The sequence below is a fragment of the Strix uralensis genome, chromosome 16 (genome assembly GCF_047716275.1).
Source record: "Strix uralensis isolate ZFMK-TIS-50842 chromosome 16, bStrUra1, whole genome shotgun sequence".
Taxonomy (NCBI): Eukaryota; Metazoa; Chordata; class Aves; order Strigiformes; family Strigidae; genus Strix; species Strix uralensis.
In genome coordinates, this window is record NC_133987.1 from 16,139,666 (window position 1) to 16,160,150 (window position 20,485).

A 20,485-nucleotide genomic window follows, 5' to 3' on the forward strand; every position below is an offset into this window, starting at 1 on the left:
CTTTGCTTAGAAAGACTAATGCAATGTCTAAGGAAGAAATCTCCAAGTTAGGAGATGAGATCTTTCAAAGGAGAACAAAAACCCCAAACACAGACCTATTGGGGAATTTTATGAAGAGACTGTTGAGAGCAGTAAAACTGATGCGTTGTTAAATGTCTTCGGGAGCGAGTTCTCAGTATTCTGTGTCTTAATGTGGTGAAAAGCAAACTTCAGTGAGTGGACACTTGGCATTATCCGGTTTGAGCCCAAAGGTTTCCTCTGGTGTAGGTGCCTTGTTGAGTGGGTCTGTCAAAGCATGTGAATTGGCCTTTACTCTGAAGGGTTCGGTGTGGAAATAGGTGTGGTTGTACAGGCTGGAGCACGGGAGAGGACGTCACCTGTGTGGTGGTTGGTTATCCTGTGGCAGCTGGAGCAGGATTGTGGAAAGGGGAAAGCAGAAGAGCAGGGGAGGAGGTGGAGGGGGTGCGGTGCGGGCTGGGTAAGGAGGAAGGAGCTGCTCGGCAGCGCGGTGGGCCCGGCACCAGGGCTGTGCTGGGCGGCAGCGGGGGTGCAGGAACGGGGAAATGCTCGGGTGTCGCGGGGTGTCGAAGGGGAGATGGAGCAGCGGGGATGCCCAGATGGAGCCAACTCCTACAGAGCATTTTTGTGATATTTGGCTGCGGCTTGGAGCTTTTAGGGCTGCTTTTAGTGCGGAAGCTGCTGCTCCACATTCATTCCCCGGAGCCCCACGGCAGGGCTTTCTGGTTGACAGCCCCTGCATCAAGGGAAGGAACACTCTGGGGTTTCCCGGGCTACCAGCCTTTCGCTGGGGCTGTTAACGTGGGAAGAGTGCTCAAGTTTGCCACTCTTCTGCCCCAAACCTGGCGTTTTCACTGTTCCCCCAGATCTGACACCCCCTCCCCCGGCTGCCTGGGTCTGACTCATTCGCTGGTGCTTGTGGAAGCAGAACGGGAAAGGGAGGGGAGGGAGGGGGGAAGCCTTCAAAGTAGCCGCGGTTCGTCTCGGTTTGACAAGGCGCCCGTGAGCTTCGCCCCTGCAAGGGCGGCGGGGCCGGGGGCGGCGAAGCGGCGGGGCGCAGCGCGGAGGGGCGCGGAGCAACGCGCATCCCGCAGCGGCGCGCAGGCGGCCCCCGCCGGGTGGATCCCGCCGCACCTTCAGGAACCGGCGGTGCCAGTCCCCGCCGCTTTCAAGAAGCTGAGAGGAGCGCGGGGGCTCTGAGGCTGCCGTCCTGGGGAACTGCTGCAGCAACATTGCAATTGCCCTTTAAACAGCGGGAAAAAAAGGGGGGGGAGGAAAAAAAAATGAAGACGCTTAAATGCCTCCTGCCAAAAGTAAAGAGCAAATCTCAGTTGCAATGGCTCAGCTAAAACTTGATCATGCGGGATTTCAAGCGATAAAGGGCTGCCGGGCTTGTATTTACTGCGGTGGGAACAAGTTGCAGGATGATATCCAGGCGTTAAGGGACCTATTTTCCACTTCGTTGTTTGCAGAGGAATCTACTGAAATGACTTTGAGGATCTTTAAACTGGAACTATGTGGAGGGAGAATGCAGTAAGTATTGCCTTGCTGGCGGGCACTGATCGGCGCCCGGCAGTTGGGAACGGGCTGGGGGCACCGGCCGCCGCGCAGGGATCCGGGCTCCCCCGGGCTCCCCCGGGCTCCCCCGGGCTCCCCCGGGCTCCCCCGGGCTCTCCGGGCTCGGTGCTCGGCTCAGTTTCTGGCCAGCACCGAGGACCGGTTGGGGAACGCCGGCTCCCTTCGCCTGGCTCGCCAGCGTCCTACGTTTGACTGGGGTTGCTTGGAAAAGTATCTTTATGCGTATTTAATGGAAATAGTGAATGAAAAATCAAAGCAATCCGAGCTTTTCGTGGAGGGATCTGCTTGAGTGTGTCCCCCTGGGTTTATGATCAATTGAGAATGAATCTGTTCCGTTCCAAGATCAAAAAGAGCTTTACCCCACACCGGTTTAGCTGTTTTCCAGATTATGCTTGTTTTGAACCTGTCAAGAAAACTGCCCTTGATCATGTGAATTAGTTCGCTTCTAGCTCCAGGCTGGATGTCTCTCAAGCCCGTGCGATCCTCTCGGGAGCAAGCGGGCAGTTGGGAGCCCAGGATTTTCCTGACCTGGATAGGATGAGGGACGTTTCCCGGACGGCTGCGGGCTCACGGGCGCTGCTGTTGGGAAAGAGCTTGAATTTATTCCGAAGCGAAGCGGGGGCGGGGGGAACTTTTGAGTCTAGTCACTTTATTTCGGTTCACATGCCGCATGAGATTGCGATATATATTGATTGATTTATTCCCCTGTGCAATCTGCAGCCCGACTAACGGCTTTCCATCGTCTCCTCTTCTCCCCGCCGTTGTCCCGTCCCGTCCCCCCCGTGTCCAGCCCCCCTTTGCCTGTCTCCGTGTCCGCGTAGCTGCTCTCCCGGGACGCGATGTCGCTCGCAGGCTGCGGCGGGGATCACGCGTGCGGCCAGCGGCGCGGCGGCCGCCCCTGAGCCCGGGCACCGAGGGGCGCGACATGCCCGCGGCCGCGGCATGCCCTGCACCTCCACCGGCATCACCGGCTCCACCGGCAGCACCGGCCTCTCCGGCCGCACCGGCCCCTCCGGCACCCGCCGCCGCTCCGACTCCTGAGGCGCTGGGTACGTGGGACGGCGCCCCGCGGCCGCCAGGGGGCGCCATGGCGCCGCCACCCGCCCCGGCCCGGGGAGCCGCGGGCGCTGCCCGGTGCGGCGCAGCCGGTTCCGGGAAGGGGGGCGGGCCCGGGGCGGGAGTGGGTGGGTGTGTGTGTGTAGGGTTACAGTTACTGATTCTTGGGGTCCGCGGGCGTGGAGGGGTGTGTATTTCTACCGCTTCCTTGCTACCTCCGGTGCTGCAGCGGTGGGAATCTGGCCCGCGGTGCAATGACTTGGGAAGCACAGTGGCAGGGATTTGCGGTTAAATGGGCTCTCGAAGTGCTCATCTCCTTGTCTGCCTCGAAAGGAGGTGATGATACAGCAAGCCCTTGCCTTGGTGTGTGCTTCAGCAGCAGATGATTGTGATTGATGGAGATAGGGCTGGCAGGATGAGAGGGGAGATCTGAAAAGTGCCACCACTGATTGGACAGCCCCGCTGCTACTGTTTTCTCCGTGACGCTTTGCAACAAGCTTGGCTTTATGTGGCACAGGGACTCCCTTCTTGCAGCTAGCAGAGAGCCAGTTATGGGGGTGGAAATCCCCCGGGGCACGAAAACAGAGAGTGATCTTGCAGAGTCAGACCTGCTCTCCCTCTTCTCCCTCCTTCAGATAGTTCAGATCACTCCTGTGGCTCATCTTTCTCCCCGTCCTACTCTGTCTATATTCAGCCCCCTACAGAGATTCAGTGAAGACATGAAGTAAACCAATGCAGTGATGCTCATTTATGGAACACCCTCCCCTTCAACACCAGTGACAACTTTGTGTCTGAGATCAGCAGTTCTGAGATGCTCAAGTGAATGCTGCGTAAGAGGAGGGAGAAGAATTAAGATAGAATATTGTGCTTCTGAATCATTTCCAGAAATGCAGTAGACTGTGCTTGAGCAGCAGCTGTCTAGGAGAGATCTTCGGAAGTAAAACAGCATGGTTCTGGGATGCTGTGAGATGTATGGAGTATATGGACTGGGGTTTCCAGCAGACCTCTGGCTTGCTTCTCTGGTTTTGAGCTAAAGCACCTCTTCCTGTTAGACTGTGACTAAATTTTAAATAGACATTCAGGACAAAGGAAAATAGATTTCTGTGTTTTACCCGTTTTAGAACAGCAAGGTTACAGAGAAGGATGATAATGTCTTTTTTTAACGATCTCAGTCATTTTAATTTTGTTGGCCATCCAGGAAGAATTTGAATGGGTCTTTCCTCTGAACTTGTGCTACATTTTCTGCCTTGTTTGCGGGAGACCAGTTGTAATAGTGTCATTGGCAAGACAACTTTTTGAGGACATATGAGACTTGAATTGAAACTAAGGTGAAGAATGTGTTATAAAAAGCTGCAAAAGTTTGCATTGTGTCCAGAAGCTTTCTGTTTAAAACCTTCATTAGATATATAGAGTGTATGTGTTTTTCCTCTCTGTTTTTCTCATACAATGTGATCGCTTTTACAGGGGATAAAGCTGGCAAAGATGAGGAAAATTGGCTGTGCGCTCCTGGTACTCCAAGCTCTTCTGGCGCCTTTGGATCTTGTTCGTGGAGCGGAGAAAAGTTATCCCATCCTGAACATTGCAGTGATTCTGGGAAGGACCAAGTCTATCACAGAGAGAGATATCAGAGCTCTCTGGACCAGAGAAATGTCAGCAGACCTGACTGTTGATGTCAATGTAGTGACCCTTCTGGTGAACCAGACTGACCCTAAGAGCATCATAACACATGTTTGCGACCTGATGTCAGGCACCAAGATCCATGGAGTGGTTTTTGGAGATGATACTGATCAGGAGGCAGTGGCTCAGATTTTGGATTTTATTTCATCTCAGACTTCTATTCCAATTCTTGGAATTCATGGCGGGGCCTCCATGATAATGGCAGATAAGGTAGGAAAATCTACCAAAAGCTTTTGCTAGTGTAATGTTTTTCACTGTGTTGGTCTCTATTGTGAATAATCACTACAAGCAGTTCAAAAAGGATGCTTCCAATTGTGGCTCTGTACTTTAAAAAAGAAAAAATATATGGAACAGTGTCCTCATTGATCACTCATCAAATATTCTGAAACATTTTGAGGTTCATGCCTGAAACGCAACTTTCTGTCCATTGTAAAAGCAGTCCTAATGAAATTTTACTCTCCAGTACACTGAATGCTGGTCAGTTTAGAAATTTTACTAGCAAATATGACCTATGGCTGTAAAAACAACCTCAAAATAGTAGGTCCATAAAATGATTTTAGGCATAAGATGTAAAATTATAAGCAGATATTCTGTGGTTCTTATAAGAAATAGCAAACAATAGACCTGAATGTATTTGAGGACAATAGTAGTGATAGGACAAACATATTAAGATGGGCTACAGGTTATAAATCAAGTAGTCTTGCAAACTTGAACCAGCTCTTGTATTCACTGTATTTATTACATTGGATTTTTGCTAACCAGATACTTCTAATTTCCTACTATAGTTCATGAAAATCCACAATGGGCTTCTCTGAAGTCTGGAGAGAATGACAAATTGTTTTGTTGGAAAACATCTCTTTATGTAATCTGTTGTGAGACTGGAATGACAAAAGTGACTCATGTACCCAGCTCATGTTCCTTAACATTGTAAGAATTTTAAAAAAATCCTTGCTGGCACTGCAGCACTGATCTAGTGAAGTGATCGCTGCTGTTTCTGAAACAGGTGCTTAGCACCGTGCAGGACAGCTCTCTGTCATGGGCTGCTGCTTGGCCTGAAAGTCTGAGAGGAGCTCCCACCGGGCTGTAAAAGAGGATAGCTGAAGAGGGAGTTCAAGTGTGGGAAGTCATTTACTGGTTTTCCAGCACACAAGGCATTTCAATGTTAATTGTAAGTTATTTCCTGGTATGTGTACCCTTTAGTGTTTCTTATTCATTAGATATTTTTATTCCTTATAAGTGGCTTTTGAATAGTAAAGTGCTGTCTGAATCCATCTAAAAATGAAGTGGTCTAGATATGTTGTTTCATAACTTGAGGGGGGGAAAAAGAAGCAGGAAAGATGCAATGATGAGTTACAATTGAGGAATCAGCTTTGAACTTTTGAAAGTTTTCACCTCTGGGAAAGACTTTTTCCACTGGGATAAGAGACCTGTCTCTCTTGGTATTTCGAATGGCCTTCCTTTAAAATTGTCATACAAGGGGAGGACAGTAAGTGCTGAATTATAGCAGAGAATCTATAACAATGGCTTTGACATCTTGATTTATATGGAAAGATCATTACAGTCAGTGCTACTATCTTAAATGTAATTGCAGTGACCAAGTTATGGAGGCAGTTATTTCATGTACTTTTAAATTACTGTACAGATTTACCCATCTTTATAAAGCTGGCTTTATATATATTTAGGAATTTTATTTGATACATATTTCACTCAACTTTCTATGCCAGTATAAGAACATTTGAAGATCCCAGCCAGTGCTGACTGATGAAACACTGGCAGAAATCCTTATGGAATCGACTTCACACTCAGTAGCAGATGCAGGATGTCACTGATACAGATCTATTTTTTACTTTTATGTAGGAGCCTCTAGAAAATTAAATAGATTGTATTTTTCTTGTCTCAGTAAGTTAATACTATTTTCATTGTATGCTAATATTGTCATTATTGTGTCACTGTCTTTGATTTTAGGGGTTATCACAGTTTGCTAATAAAACATTTTTGTGCTGAAACTTGACTTCTAAGATTTCCACTTGGGAAATCAAAATTGTTCTTTTTTGTGTTAAGACAATCTAACAAAGCTGTCTTCAGTAGCTTGAATTGGCTGAAGGAATTGTTTGTTCATGTAACTAAAATTGCCTTTATTTTGAAGTTGGCTTTTGCAATGTGCGATGTCTTCCAACTGGGTTTGGAACATCACAGTAATGAGGCTTGCATATGACACTTGATTAACCATTTGTTTAGGAAATAACTCCTGGGAGCTGAAGGTGAAATTCACAGTGCTGTCATAAAGGCAGAGGAGATGAAGTCTGAGGGAGAAGGACTGCAAATGTAAAATCTGCCTTCCAAGTCAGTGTCAGGATTTTAGCTGAAACACATGGATGTTGGCTAAATTGTGAAGTTGATCAGTGTTTAAAGTCTTCTGTTTTGTCTCATACATTGAGATGGCTGGATATGCAAAAAGATGCTTGGTCCCACTTCAGCTTGTGGATGTAGTGCTCTGGCACTCTAATAAGGCCATTTCATTTATGCCCTTATGTGGCTCTAACAGATATTTGCCTCCCTTGTGGCATTCTGCTGGTACTGTGTTTTAGATGACTTTTACTTCAAAGTGTGTGTGTGTAGTACCTGCTTCTTTGTAGTCTACCAAGCACGGCTGACACAAAGGTGGCAAACAGTTCAGTGAATTCTGTGCCAGGTGGTTGTTGTATGATGCTTAACTGTCCTAAACATGAACTAAACTGAAGGCACAGAAATGAGAAGTCGTCTATAATGCTCTATACAGCTAAAGACTTTACTGGAATGACTTGGAGTAGATAAGCTCACCATATTCTCTATGGCTAATAAATACTATGTCAATGTGAATCTGAAACGATGAGCCATCTCTTTAAAAAAGAAAAAGTTTTTCTGGGTTTCTTAATATGAGAGATGCCCACATTTGGAGCATGCAGTGATTAATGCAGGACATACAGCTTTTGAAGTACTGAGTCCCCATGCGAACATGTGCTGTGAAGGGGGTGTTGCGTAGACTGCCTCCTCTGCTGGCGCAGCTGGCCGTGCTCTGCTTCAGGCTGGTTAAAGTTTGCCTGCACCACCTCAGGAGATGTGTTGCTTGATATAGACTATGAAAATTGACAAGTCATGTAAAGCCAACAAAAGTGGAATGTTTTCTGAACCTAGCTGATCTGCCTTCACTTGAACTGCTCCTTGGCTTTGGTCCCCAATTCTGCCACAGTCTTAAAACATATTCAGATGTGGGATAGTCTACTGAAACAAGATGAGAATTGTCTGGGGCATCTGTGCCAACCTGCTGTGCATCAGCATCCCTTGGAGGATGCTGAAAACAGACTGGCTGTTCATTCATCCTGTATCTGTTGACATTTGAGGGATCTCTAACTAAACATAGGAACCGTTTCCTGACTTGAGCATTTGGTTTTAAACTTAGTTATGTTTGTTTCACCACATGCTATCATTATAGGGATAGTATTTGTGATACTTTTCTAAAACAGAACAATGTGGTTAGTTCTGTTGCAAAAATAAAGGATTTGTTTCCTTCACAAGTGGGGAAAAAGCCCCTATGTATTATAAATACATCCAGGAATCCTTAGCGTCTTTGAACCATACTGCTTTTGCATATTGCAAAATCAAGTCTTTCTAACCTCTCATTATCAATCTTTCTGAAATACATAACTTGAAGCATTTTATTATTGTGGAAGTACTGACAGTTATACTGCGTAGCCAAACAGCATTAAAGGTGAAGGGAGTTTTCCAGAAGGGCTATTACAACGTGATGCTTCTTGAAACAGCTCTGGAAATGTTATTCAAAAGATTTCTTTTGCGTTTCCAAAAAATAAGTACTATATATGGTTAAATTATCATTCTTTATTATTCTTTCTGCTGATAATATTGGCAATGAACACTTGTAATTGTTTAGTATAAAATCCCTTTTGGATCTACCACCACCTTTTGGCTTTTCTTTTTTTACTCCCATCCTTCTCCTAAATAGTAAACATAGAATCACAGAGCAGTTGAGGTTCGAAGGGATCACTGGAGGCTGTCTAGCCCAACCCTAGCTCAATGACGAGCTAACATCAAAGTCAGATCAGATCGTCCAGTCACATTTTTAATAGCTCCATGGATGTAGATACCATAGCCTCTCTGGGCAATCTGTTCCGGTATTTAACCTTTCTCACCATGCAGCTATTTTTGTTATGCTGCATTAGAATTTCCCTCAGTGCTGTGATCACAGGCTCTTGTTCTTTTGCTGTGAGCCTGGGTCCAACTCTTTCTCTGCATAGTTGTAGGCTGCAATTGTACCGGTCTCTTTTCTGGGGAAGAGTTCCCACAGCCTTTGCTTGCACCTCCTATGCTCCAATCCTTTGGACTCACTCAGGTATATTGATGGGGGAACCCATAACTGGGCCGAGGACTGCAGATGTGGCCTCACGAGTACCGAAGGGGAATAATCCCTCCCCTCAAGCAGCTGGCTGTGCTCTCGCTCCTGCAGCCTGGTTCGGCTTTATCACCGGAAGGGTGCACTGCTGACTCATGTTCAACTCCTCTGCCAGCCCCCCCTCCGTGTCCTATAGTGCTGCTGGGGTATTTGTTACGACATCTAACTGAATAAGCAGTGAGTGAAACTGTACTTTAAAATCTTGTTCATTCTTTTGAGGGATATTTTTCAGGTATTTTGCTGAAATACTTGCAGATGTTTGCATTACCTGTCATTTTCAGCTCACTATAGACATAGCTGCAATTGCTCTTTTTTTTCTCATTCCTGAAAAACAAAAACCATACTGCACCTGTGCAAACCAGAACTCTAGGCCCAGCCTTGTAACTATGATCAGAGCACACCCAGACTCCTGGCTCAGGTACTGAGGATTTACACTCGCTTATCCATACATGACTTTGTACACGGCTCTTAAGGTCCATTTACACATTTTACAACTTCTTTGCCATGTGTCCTCATAGCGCAGTGATCTTATTAAAAAAGAGTAAAAAAAAAAAAAGCCACACTTCACACTTGCACTATGCATAACTGTGCTTCAATTCTTATGCTTTAAAAATTATTGAGATGAATGGGGGATGTTGGGTTTGTTTTTTTATTGTAGAATCTTTTCTGGAGATCATACTTCATGGAGTTTGATCATCAATTTGCATGTCTTCCCTATGCATTATGTAGATTTCTGTCCAGCACATCTAGATGGCTCGTAAAAGCAGTCCTGTATTTTTACAAAAAATTTTAAATTTAAATTTTGTAACTTTTCATTCCTGCCCTTACTGAAACTGATATTAGCATGTGTGTGGCACTATACTCCTGAGCATATTAACTTTAGCTTTGGTTGGTACTGTAAAAGACTGGAAGATTAAACTGCATGCTTTGGTGCAAAAGTATCTGTATTCATGTAACTGCTGTTTCAGGTCTAGGTACAGCAGCTTGCACTATTCATTGCATGCAATACTTTCAGCTTCTGCCTCTTAAAAAAAGCATCTGAATTTGACTTTCCTTCTAGCTCTACTAATGCTGCTACGGGAAGCATAACTTTTAGATATTCTCATTTTTATTTTGAACTGCAATAAAAATGTACAGTTGACCTCCTCTTGCAAATCTGTGTTCACTTGACTATCTCCATAAAAGTCAATCTATATGTATTTTTGAAAAATAAATTGTCTTGCACATCCGTAAAGATTTTTAGAACTAGGCTCGTAATCTGCAGTTGTACCTTTAAGCATACATGCCATAATCACTGTTATTAAATGGTTAAAAACATGCTTGAAATCTGTCTTAGTGAGGTGAATGGGGTGAGCGGAAACAATATCTTGTGCTTTTCCTCAACAAGAGCCAGTGTTCTGGGAGCGTGAGGTGGTTATGATACAGCATGCTGGTTTACATTACTATTCTTGTACTGTCATTGGTATGAGAAAGTAAAGCTTTAAGAGCGAGAGCTGCAGTGTTCGCTGCTTTGAGCTGTGTCTCAAAACTTGGAGGAGCATATATTAATGACGTGAGCCTTGCCCTCTTGCTCTCTCGCTCTCTCTCCCACTCTCTTTTCTAAAGGATTTCCTAGCTATTTCTGAGATGATTATATTCCTCACTGTTGTCCACACAAAAGTTTCCCTCTTTATTTAGCAAAGAAAAACATGGAGGATTTTCTGGAATACTGTGAGAGTAGATTTGAACTGTCACTCTTGTGGAGTTGTAGGGAAGGATATTTGGTTTAATTTTCCTAAGAAGATACTTTTGCAGAGATTGGGAATTTCTGTAGCTATTAAGCAGATTGTAGGAAATGGAAGTCTTCTCGAGTTTACTTGATTTTTGATGTAGTGTAAGGTGTGAGTAACTTCCTATTTTTTTTAGCTTGCTTGCTTGAGTTGACATAGTTGCAGCTGAGCCCAGGGTGCAGGGTGGGATCCTATAAACCAGTCTTACTTAAGAGAGATAAGTGGCTTCACTTGGATCTAGTCATTTGCAGTAAGAGCAATATACTTTCATCTCAAAGGTACTGTTTGCTTTCTTTTCAAACTGTCCTTACAGTTCTTGAAAATAGAAATCCTTAAGTGTCTTTGTTTTGATCAGCCACATATTAAAACTGCTATTAAGTCAGTGCTATAGATCATCCATGCAGTATCTCCAGACTATTGCCTGCCTATAGGTAATTATAACACAGCAGTCTCCTGAGTGGTAAAAGTAGGACACCAGACTTTCAGCATAATTTTCTACTTGCAGACTTTCCTGGTAACATCTTTGGAATTTTTTTCCCAAGGACATTCTCAAATATAAAATCCAAAATTATTCCCTTTAAGCCACAAAATAATAATAGGCTATTATAAAGCACATAAGTTATGTCTGGCAATCAGAATATATCCAGAGAACATACCTGAAAATATTCATCCTAATAAAATTATGCAGTGAACAGAACAGGAAGGCCTTGATATCATGTCAAACATATTTTTCATGTTTCATCTATTAATTATTTTTGAGAGGATGCTTAGATTATTTGAATAGACAGTTTAATAATGTGTTTTAGTTATCACTTCTTTGAACTAACAATTTCAACAATTTCTTTATACTGTTTTTGGACTTGCTTGGAAGATATCTGGGGTAGATCAGCTTACATCAGTGATGGTACAAAGAGCTTTATATAGATGAACAGAGAAACTTTGCAGTCTGCAACTGGTTTTATTTGTTAGAAATCTGTGGTCATCTGGACCAGCTTTGCATGTACTCTTTTTTTCTCCGTCTTTCCTCCTCCCCCTTCCTCTTACTCCCCTGCCTCCCCTCTTTCCTGGAGCTATGAGGTTGTGTGGATTTTACTGAGGGAGGCCAGTCTGGATTGTCTCCATACCATCTGTCACCATATTGTTTGTTTAAATCCTTGAGATATTTTCTTCTGTACTTCACTGAAATAAATAAATAAAACTGTAGCAGCATCCTTGGCTATTTATATTAGATTTAGACTTAATGTCCTTGAGAGAAAAAACGTGTGCTTGCAATTGAGGTGCATAAGCTAGATGCGTGGTTTGTAAAAATGGACATGGTTTTATTCTCTTAGTGCAGAACTCCAGTTGTGCTGCATGTTCACCCTCCAACCAAGGGCCCCTCTGGCTTCTCAAGACCTGGCTGGGGGTCTCGTGGCCCCAGAGAGACAGTGCTGCTCACAGACTATGCTTGGGTCTCCCCACTGTGTCTAGGAAAAGGTTTTGTGTTCTTGTGTAAATGCATAGGAGCTAGCAAGCATTTCTTTTTGAGCATTTGCACTCAAAGAAGCTGTGCTGGAAGGCCCACAGTGATGTATCTTCCTCTATCCTGAGACTTGATATACTGGGTCAGGGAGGAGTTGGGACTCATAGGCTCAGTGTGAAACCAGAACTGGAAATAAGGTTGATTAAAAGGGGGAATATTTCAAAGAGAAATTGAAGCATGTAGAAGAAATGTAGTATAAAAGCTGAACAACTGACAGGAAAATGATCTTTTTTCCTGATATGCAGATGTGATACTCGAAGTTGCACATGGACATTACTTGATGTCCAGCAGCTGTAAGTTTGTGTTATGCAAACTTACAAAGGTTGTCTCACCTTTCCCAACAGCCATTTCCCCTGTACTTTCCATACACATGAAGCTTAAGTGATCAAAGTGTTTGGAGGGAGAAGAGTCCCAGGTGTACAAATTACCTCTTATTTAGGGAAGAGCAAAATTCCTCTGGAGAAAGGTCTGTGCCTTCTGGGCCTCGAGCATGAGGGGTCCGTTGGTGTTGACTGGGGTGGGCTGAGGAATACACAGGGCTGAAGGTTCCCTAATCAACCTTTGTGATTGATTTAAACTTCTTAAAAAATCAACAGTTTCTAGTCCAAATTTGTGACTAAGGTTTTGTTTGAATACTGACTCTTTAAGCTTCATGTGCAAATTAATAATTCATAAATGTATATATCTATATAGCTCATGTAATCCATTCCTACTCCCTTCATCTCCTCAACAGCCACAGAGACAACTAAAACTGACCTAGAAAATCCAGGAACACATCTGAGGTCATAGACTGGTCCTAAACTTCTAGAGCATGGGCAACAGTGAAATATCTCCATTTGATTATGCATTTATAGAACAGGGAATGCTTAGGAAGATTAACCTGTATTTGGACAGGGGCAAATTCAAAGCAAAAGTGCAGTCCCTGTTGGCTGTAATACACTAAGAAGCACACCGGAAGGCTGTGGATGAGATTTGATTAAAACACTAATATTCTGCATACAGCTCCAAAATTACTTCCATTTCTTTTGGAAGTCATCTTTTATTTCGTATTTAGGCATGATCAGGTCTGAGAAAGCTAGGTCTGTTGTTTTTTTTTTTTGGTATACATGCAGGCTCTTCTCCCTGCTTTCTTCCAGATTCCCTTGCTGAAGGTGGAGAGGAATGGTGAGAGAAGAAAAGGTTGTCATCCTCATGCTTTTAATATTTTTCAAGTACATCAATTTATCTGCTCCTCATGATGGAGCCTACAAGTAATTGTGGTTTGGTGTGTTGAATTGACTGTCGGTAGTGTAATTTCCCAGCAGGATCACATACATCCATCTCTGAGTAGCCTGGATAAAGTAGATTTTTTTCAGATTGAGACCGTACACCTTTCAACTTTAGAATTATGTATCCTTTAATCTAGGTTTTGAGTAAGCTCTCATGGGGAGGTGTTTTATTACCAGATAACTCTTCAGTCAGTGTTTTAGGCTTTCTATCTCTATCACATAGGTTTGGGAAAGTAATTTCCTTTTAGGCTTTTAATGAAGATAGGCTGGACTGTTTCCTTGTCACAAGTTACCTGCTGCAGCATGACTGAGAACACCAACGCTGGTCTCGCTCTATGGCCTCCGCTCAGGGCGTGTAACTGTTTATAGCCTGCCTTTTGTGCATCTCAGAGCAAGATATTTCTATGAACATGTTTCATTCCAGGGATTGCTGGGTGGGATTTCATTCAAGGGATTGCTGCTTCCTTTTGTTTCCTTATCTTGGCACTGGTGTGGGGTTTTTTCAGTGTCCTAACTTTTGGTTCAAGATTTCTGCCTGTAATTTTGTTAATACAAAGTTTTGTCTATTTGTGCTGACCAGCTTGTCTCTCCACGTGACTAGAATTAACAGTAGGACTGCTTTGTTTTCACTACATTGATTTTGTGTCTAGTGGAAACACACTGCATATGTAGAACCACTATGAAAGAGAAAAGAGCTGGGATTTTGTAGCCACCTTCCAGCTCAACACAATTTACAATACAATTAGCAGTGACAGTTATAATTGAATAAACAGAAAATAGAATTAAGGTAATCTGTTCTAAGTGCGTGACATTCCTGTAATGAGTTACTTTTAGGAGTTACAGAAACATATAATTACCAGACAAATTACATGTTATTTTTTGTGTGTGAGGCTAATTAAGAGTTCTGGGTAAATTGTGTTGGCAGAGGCACCAGAGCTATATGAAGTACCTAACTGGGAAGAGATAAGGCTTGCGAATTCATCGTAAGAAAACAGATGCAAAAACTCTGGAAAGTGTCTGTATTCTAGTCAAGAACCATTTAGGATGGTCTGGTTTATTTTCAATAGTCACATTACCTTTGTAGTAAATAAGCCAACCCTGTCCTTTGTTTCATTTTGCTCTGTTTATCATCGCCTCCTCTCTCCTCTCTCCATCTGCATTTTAATGATTGTTGTCTTCAAAAAGGCTGAAATTTCCTGTTATGGAATCTGGTTTCTAGTGAAAGATGTGGATGACTCCAATGCTTAGCATGCGAAATATTAAGCTCTATCACTTAACTATGTAACAGCAAAGCGGTACAAAAGTTGTAAGAAGAAACATTGGTTTCCTTTGCTTGTTCTTAAACTGTGTTTTTCTTATCCAGTCCATTCTGTATGCAAATCTTCCACCAAAGAGCTGCTTCAAAACACCCTCCCATTTAATGCTGCCTTCATCTGTGTCCCATCTATTTGCTATTCTCCTTTATACTTGACTGTCACCCTGGTGTTAGAGTTAGGGTGGGGGTTTGGTTTAGTTCCATTTGTTGCCTTAGTTGACATCTAGCATAAGCAAGGTTGGCTAGGAGAGAATATAACTCTCAGCTCAAAATGATGTATCCCTTAATGTTAGGAGTACTGGGAGTCTTTCAGTGTACAGAGAGCACAGATGATAGTTGTGCTAAAATAAGATTAATTGGAGCAAATAAAAATTCTCTGGAATCCCAAGAAGGTAAAAACTTTTATGAGTTTAAAGCAAGCCTGTTTATATTTAATAAACAGAAAACAGAGAAAGGATGAGAAACTAAACCAGGTGAGCTAGGGTAGCATTGGTGGAGAGCTGAGGTAGTGATAAACAAGCAATAGAAATCACTGCTGATGAAAGTGATCTATTTGTGAAGGAAGAAGTATGAGAAAACCAAAAGTATTCAAAACTCTGAACAGTTTCCGTCTTGGTATCTCTTCAGGGTTCCTGGCCTTGGGCAATTCTTCTCTTGTCCTGTGTGATTCCTTCTGCATTCATTGACCAGCTTTACATATTCATATAGGGGGACATTTGCTTTTCCTGGTGCAATGTAGGGAGTCCAAGCTGTATTTAAGTATCTGGAAATTGATGTATTGGAGTCTGCATGTTTCTCTTCTAATGTAATTTAAAATTGCCCTACTGCTTTTATTTTTTCCTTTAGTATAACCTCTGGGATAGGGTCAGTCTACAGGCTTTCCTGTATACAACCCTCCCTTTATTTTACTATGCACTTGGCTGGCTACTGTGTCCAGTGCTGATGTCCTTCTATGTAAACATCCATTTCTGTAGAAAATGGAAAGATTTTTAAATCTGTGATTTGTAGTAATAGATGTACTTTTTTCTATGTATGTATGTTCACTCTGTTCGGGTGCTTTGCAGGGGTGCATACTACCTTGGATTTTTAGAAACTAGCATTTGAAAATATATTCATGATTCCCTTTTATAATTGATTTTCAATTCAATCAATCTGAATTTCAGATCTCATTAGGGGCCTCAGAATACTTGGGGACAGGACAGACTGACAGGTAAAATATATGAAAATAAATTGCTTTCCACAGTGTTAGGTAGCTCGCTGATTCTGCAGTCTCCCCTGTATGTGAATGTGTTTTGCTGTTGCTTTAAAAGAGAGAGAGACTCATGTTTACTGGCCATTACTTTACTTACTTAATTGTAGTTATGTGCACAGAACAAAGTTATGGATTGTGAATTACATAAGCGCTGATGTTGTCTAAATGACTGGTTGTATCATGAGGTTGAAAATGAGCAATGTCTTCAGAGAACAGAGCATAAGAAAGTGTCAGACAAGGTTAGTTTTGGCTCTTTGCAGGGTAAGCTCACTGGTGGAAGGAAAAATACAAGTTTATATGATTTTGCCCCCAGGTTGGCTAAAGTCAACAAATGATCTTCAATAGCCATTTCCAGATATACTCCTCCTGTCACTTTTCCAGTCTTAACAATTTTAAAAGTTATGTCGCACACTTTCTTTTCTAACCTTTTCCAGGATACAGTCTTCTGGCTACAATCTCTTTTGCTTTCCTGTTGTTGTTTTTTACTATCCATCACCATCTTCTAGCATATTATTTCCAGTGGTCAGTGAATAAGTGAAATGACACTAAATAGCTGACTTAGGACAGGTGTACATAATAAAAAATCTTCACATTTAAAATATCCTGAACAGTTACTCAGTAGCTTCTCACTATATAAAAATATTTTCAGATTCTCAATTTCTTGTAAAAACATGTCCCATGGTCTCCAAATTAAAACTTAAATGAACATGTGGGAAGTTTATATGGGAGCCAGCTGTCACCTGCAACATGTATGCCTTTAATGGTCATTGAAAGCCTTACCAATCTTTTTTGTGTGCTTAAGTTGTTTTATTTCTGTTTAAGTGTGTTTCCTTGTATGAGATGACTGTTGGCTGGAGAGGAACTGTTTTCTGGTTTACCTTTTTCACCGTACAAGGTGGAGATCTTAAAATAGTGAGTTATTTCATCCAATAATAAAATGTAACGGTCCAGCTCAGCAATCCTTATTCCAATGTAAGTCCTTTTGATTTGTTAAGCTGCAGTGGACACTTCAGTGAACACTGCCTGAAAGCAGTGGAAAACTTAAGCCAAAATAAGAATATACTTTGCTCATTTCCCACCCTCTACTGCTTTTTTTACTGTCTGATAAGTAAGTTATAGGCACGCAAAACCTTGGTTTTAAATAACTTATGCGGAAAACAATTCTCTAGGTCAGCAAAGGCATTTGTTAGTGCCAAGGAGCATACTTCTACTAGGAAAAGAGAGCATCCAGGTCATGTACGAGTCCCACATGGAAAGCAAAAATCCTGCTTGTGGGATCCTGGCTGTGGCATGATTGATTTCATTGTGAAGTAGAGGACTACGAGCAAGTGCAAATTAAGCAAATACTTTAAATATTTAGTCCTTTAATGCCTACTTAAATGCTTTTCCTGAAGATTTGAATGCTGCAATGTAACAAGAAGATGGAGGGGGTTTTGCCTTTCTAGTAAGGGGCTTAATATGTTCTTTCTGTAGAAGGCATAAAGATGCAGACATAGCCTCTTAATATCTCAGGTGGAAAGTCCAAGCAACACATTAGACTTAAGGCATATTCTGCTTAGAAGACCAATCTCTAGTTAAAGGAGTGATTTAGTACATTAAGGGCTGTAAGGGTACTGGGGGTGCTCTCCTTCAAATGACTTAACTGGACTGCTGGTGAAATATCTTGTTGACATGTTACTTGGTTTTACTTAAGTTACTCTATTTAAACTTCATTTTGGTAATTAGATTTTTGTCTTACGAGGTCACTTTAAGATTTAATTTGCATGTTTGACCCAGTTAAAAACTCTGTTATTAAAACAGCTTTTCTGATTCAGCTCAGATGGTGGTATATTTTTCTTCTTAACAAGCATTCTAGTGTTGTATTAAAAAAACCCACATTCTCCTTCCCTTAGCTTCTTTTTAAATCAAGTATGTACAGTAAGTCTGACTCCCTATTGAGCTGGTTTAATCATTTGTTTTTCCATCTGCAGAGAGCCAGTTCCCAAAGTAACTTCAAAGAGCCTTGCCCAAGTAAAAGCTTCCAGCTTTGGAGCAACAAAGATTACAGAAATATGCTTATGCAATAGCTTGAAACCTCTGGCTGTCTCGGCATGGGGGCCACAGCTGAATATTTGCCTCTGTTGTTCTGTTGCTATAGACCTTAAATGTTTGTAACTGAAAGTTTTACTGCCACTTTGCTTTTGCCTCCCATGGTAACTGTGCAGTGTGATGTGCTACGTAAGTGCACAGACATGGCATTTGTAGGCTCAAGGGGAGCTCTGCCTTTCTGGGTCTTGAGGTGATCTCATATGTAACTTCATCAAGAAAACGACCATAAACTTCAGGCTTGACATAAATTGTCTATAGACAAGTCTGAAGACTTGCAACAGCACAGACTATTTGTTATATTTTAGATTTAATCCAGCCTGATTTGTGCAGGCTTTAATCAAATGATGAAGAAGCTTCAAGAGAAATTGCTCCTGGGAGAGTGGTGTCTTCCCTTCTTCATTTTTAAAATTTTCTATGTTGACATGTGTAATCTCTCAGCTTGCTAAAAATAAAAACTATCCCCTGCCCAATACAGATAAATAGATATGAGATAAATATTTTACATCTAATGGGTATGTCGTGTTTTTGAGTACAGTAACAAATATAGTTAAAATTGCCACTAGGGTGTTTGTGAGAATCTGCTTCATAAAATTGCAATGTAAGTAATTGTCTTCATTTCTGTGGTTTTCTTAACTGGAGGCTGTGCCTTATTCACGGCATTCCAGTCCAGCAGCTGTCATTATCGTTTTGGAGAAATGCTGATTTATTTTTTTCTTTTTTGACAAAACTCCTATCTGAAAATCAGTGTCTGGGATTTGTCCCAAATTAATTTCCTGTGGAGAGAAGGGCTATGAGTTTGGTTTCAGTACAATGACTCTTCTGGATTATAATATCTGTCAGTAGAAATGCACTACTTTGATTTTAACTGAAGCTATTTCAGATCTTAATTTTTCACTTAATCGAATCCTTACCACAAGCAAATCTAATTCTGCCATACCATTTCAATTGCACAGACTTTAATTTCTGACTAAGGATTGGAAGGATTAACCCAGATTTTAGCAGTTCTCTCCATGGCTGGTTGGATAGGATTAAAATCTCTATGCTGCTCATTGTGGCTGTTTATTTCAGTTTTTGAATATTAATTATGTCTGTTGACCAGGACTGGAAATTTTCTGAGAATAAGAGTACAGCTAAAGGACAGTATGTTGAAGTCACTGGGTTGCGTTGTATTTCAGTTAAAAAAAACCCCGTGCTTTGCCTGTTTATAGAACCACAATATATAGTTTAGCATATTGTAGATTAAATTTGCAGTTTGCAGTATTAATAAATTTATCAGCTTTGAGACACTGTAAAAATAGATATTTTAGAAAAAATGAAAAGGTAAAACAAGAATGCATTATGTTTACTAGGACCAAATTGTAACATCTTGCTAAGACCTGGTTGCATGCAACAAACTTTTCTGGGCCAGAAACTGGCAGGGTGTTCCTGTATTTTTTCTGTTAGTGTTGCTATTGGAAATAGAGACAATTTCACTCCACTGCAGGAAATAGAGGAACTCCTGGAACACTGTCTGCAATTAGTCTCTCACATTCTAAAAAACCCTGGCTAATTTTGTAACGGGTTTAGCAATTAGTTGCTTCAGTGACTGGGGAATGGAAAGTCTCACCTGCAGGAGATGAGGTGAGTTCGTTTTGTCTAATCTAGTAAAAATGAGCCTGGGAGACAAATATGGTAGCTGGATACAGGATGAAGAAAAGCTGATGAAACAATATAAAATGAGTTGATAGGAGGACTGAAACTAAGGTGAGCATCATTTGGGTGGGAAATTGATAGTAGTGAATAGTATTTAGAAGAAAAATTAAAAAGTTGAGGAATGGCAAGAAGCCAGCTAGTGTTATGATGGAAACTGGTCAATGAATGAAGAAGGATGAGGACTTGCAGCATAAAGTTCTTTCTAATCCTACATTCTTCTTTACATTTATTAAAAGCTTGAGATAACCATCCAATACCATAATAAGGTTGTCTCCAAATCTAGCCAGGCTTATATAAATGCTGGATTTGGTGAAGAAGTGGGATGAGTAGAATCCTGATGTACAGCTGATTAGAAAGTCAAGGACTGTGCTTATCAGCCTTGGAAAGACAGACTGGCCTTGGGATCCTTGTAAGAATATAGTAAACTGTGTTCTAAGAATTTATAAAGCCTCAGCTCCTAGAAAAGGATATACTTTTTATTTCTTGGGAAAATGTTAATTTTATGTTTTCATTCTAAGTAGGAGAATTTATGAGTATTCTTTGGGTATTTCTGCCTTTTTGTATTTTATTCTTTTGTGCCTCAGGCAGCAGCAGAATTATGGAGAGATGTGATGAAGACATATTCACGACTTGGAAAAACAGTGCTGTTTGCCACATGTCATCCTGTTTTATTAGTGAAAAAAAGAGAACCTGTTAACAGCCATGGAGCTGCATGGTTGGAAGGTTACAGTATTCATAACAGTGAAAGCCTTGTGAGCTCTGTGTTCGAGTCTCACCATAATCTGCCTGCATGTCAGACATGC

The 20,485-nt window shown here is 41.8% G+C and overlaps 1 protein-coding gene across 2 annotated transcripts in view; it reads left to right on the forward strand.

The window, feature by feature from the left end:
- The first annotated feature begins 1,239 nt into the window (after positions 1–1,239).
- Positions 1,240–20,485, forward strand: part of GRIN2A (glutamate ionotropic receptor NMDA type subunit 2A) — a 192,419-nt gene continuing 173,173 nt past the window's right edge. For both annotated transcript variants that reach the window (XM_074885901.1, XM_074885902.1), the window contains exons 1-3: positions 1,240–1,551; positions 2,387–2,645; positions 4,117–4,539. In XM_074885901.1, the coding sequence (XP_074742002.1) occupies positions 4,135–4,539 (405 nt within the window). In that variant the 5' untranslated portion in view covers positions 1,240–1,551; positions 2,387–2,645; positions 4,117–4,134. The remainder of the gene's footprint in view (positions 1,552–2,386; positions 2,646–4,116; positions 4,540–20,485) is intronic.